Source organism: Pygoscelis adeliae, unplaced genomic scaffold (assembly GCF_000699105.1).
Source record: "Pygoscelis adeliae isolate BGI_AS28 unplaced genomic scaffold, ASM69910v1 Scaffold902, whole genome shotgun sequence".
Classification (NCBI taxonomy): domain Eukaryota; kingdom Metazoa; phylum Chordata; class Aves; order Sphenisciformes; family Spheniscidae; genus Pygoscelis; species Pygoscelis adeliae.
The window spans coordinates 117,497-118,146 of NW_008824280.1; the positions used below are offsets into that span (position 1 = coordinate 117,497).

General features: G+C 51.5%; 1 protein-coding gene across 1 annotated transcript in view; it reads right to left on the reverse strand.

Moving 5' to 3' along the window:
* Nucleotides 1–378, reverse strand: part of SRCIN1 (SRC kinase signaling inhibitor 1) — a gene marked incomplete at its 3' end in the record, with an annotated part of 112,725 nt that extends 112,347 nt beyond the window's left edge. Inside the window, exon 1 of the mRNA XM_009335294.1 lies at nucleotides 72–378. Within this exon, the coding sequence (XP_009333569.1) occupies nucleotides 72–378 (307 nt within the window). The remainder of the gene's footprint in view (nucleotides 1–71) is intronic.
* Nucleotides 379–650: the final 272 nt, after the last annotated feature.

A 650-nucleotide genomic window follows, 5' to 3' on the forward strand; every position in this document is an offset into this window, starting at 1 on the left:
CCGGCAGCAGAGCTGCTCCCTCCTCTTGCTCTTCCTTTTCCTCTTCCTCCTCCGGGGGCTGAGGCTCTTGCAGGAGGTGCAGAGAGCCTCCAGGTCCGCCTTGGAGATGAGCGAGCATTTCACCGCGCGGGTGGGCACGGAGTTGATGGCTTTGAGGGTCCGGAGCTCTTTGAGATCGCAGCGTCGGCTCTTGATCTTTAAGGTTTCCATCTTCTTGCTGATGGTGGTCCTGGGGATATCCTTAAACAGGTCGCTGAGGACCTGGGCCAAAGCAAACATCTGGGTGCCATTGATCTGTAAGTATCCCAAGTTTATCCCTTCGATTTCTTGATAGCCGGCATGGAAGTCCCCCGGCCTGGCTTCCCCATTGTAATCCATGGTGGCTGGAACAATTCCGAAGGTCCCTTCGCAGGTCAGGAACATTTTGCAAGGAGCATTTACTTTGTCTCTTTCAAAGGGGGCATTGAAAATAAGGACATATTTGTTTCCACTCCCTGATCACACACATCCCTAGCCCTCCGGAGAGGTGGGGGAGGGGGGAGGGGAGGGAAAAAAAAAAAAAGGAAAAAAAAAAAACAAGGCCAAGGAAAGTATGAGACAACATAAAGCACAGAAAAACACTCAAAACCAAAGTGGCCAAGCAGAAACAG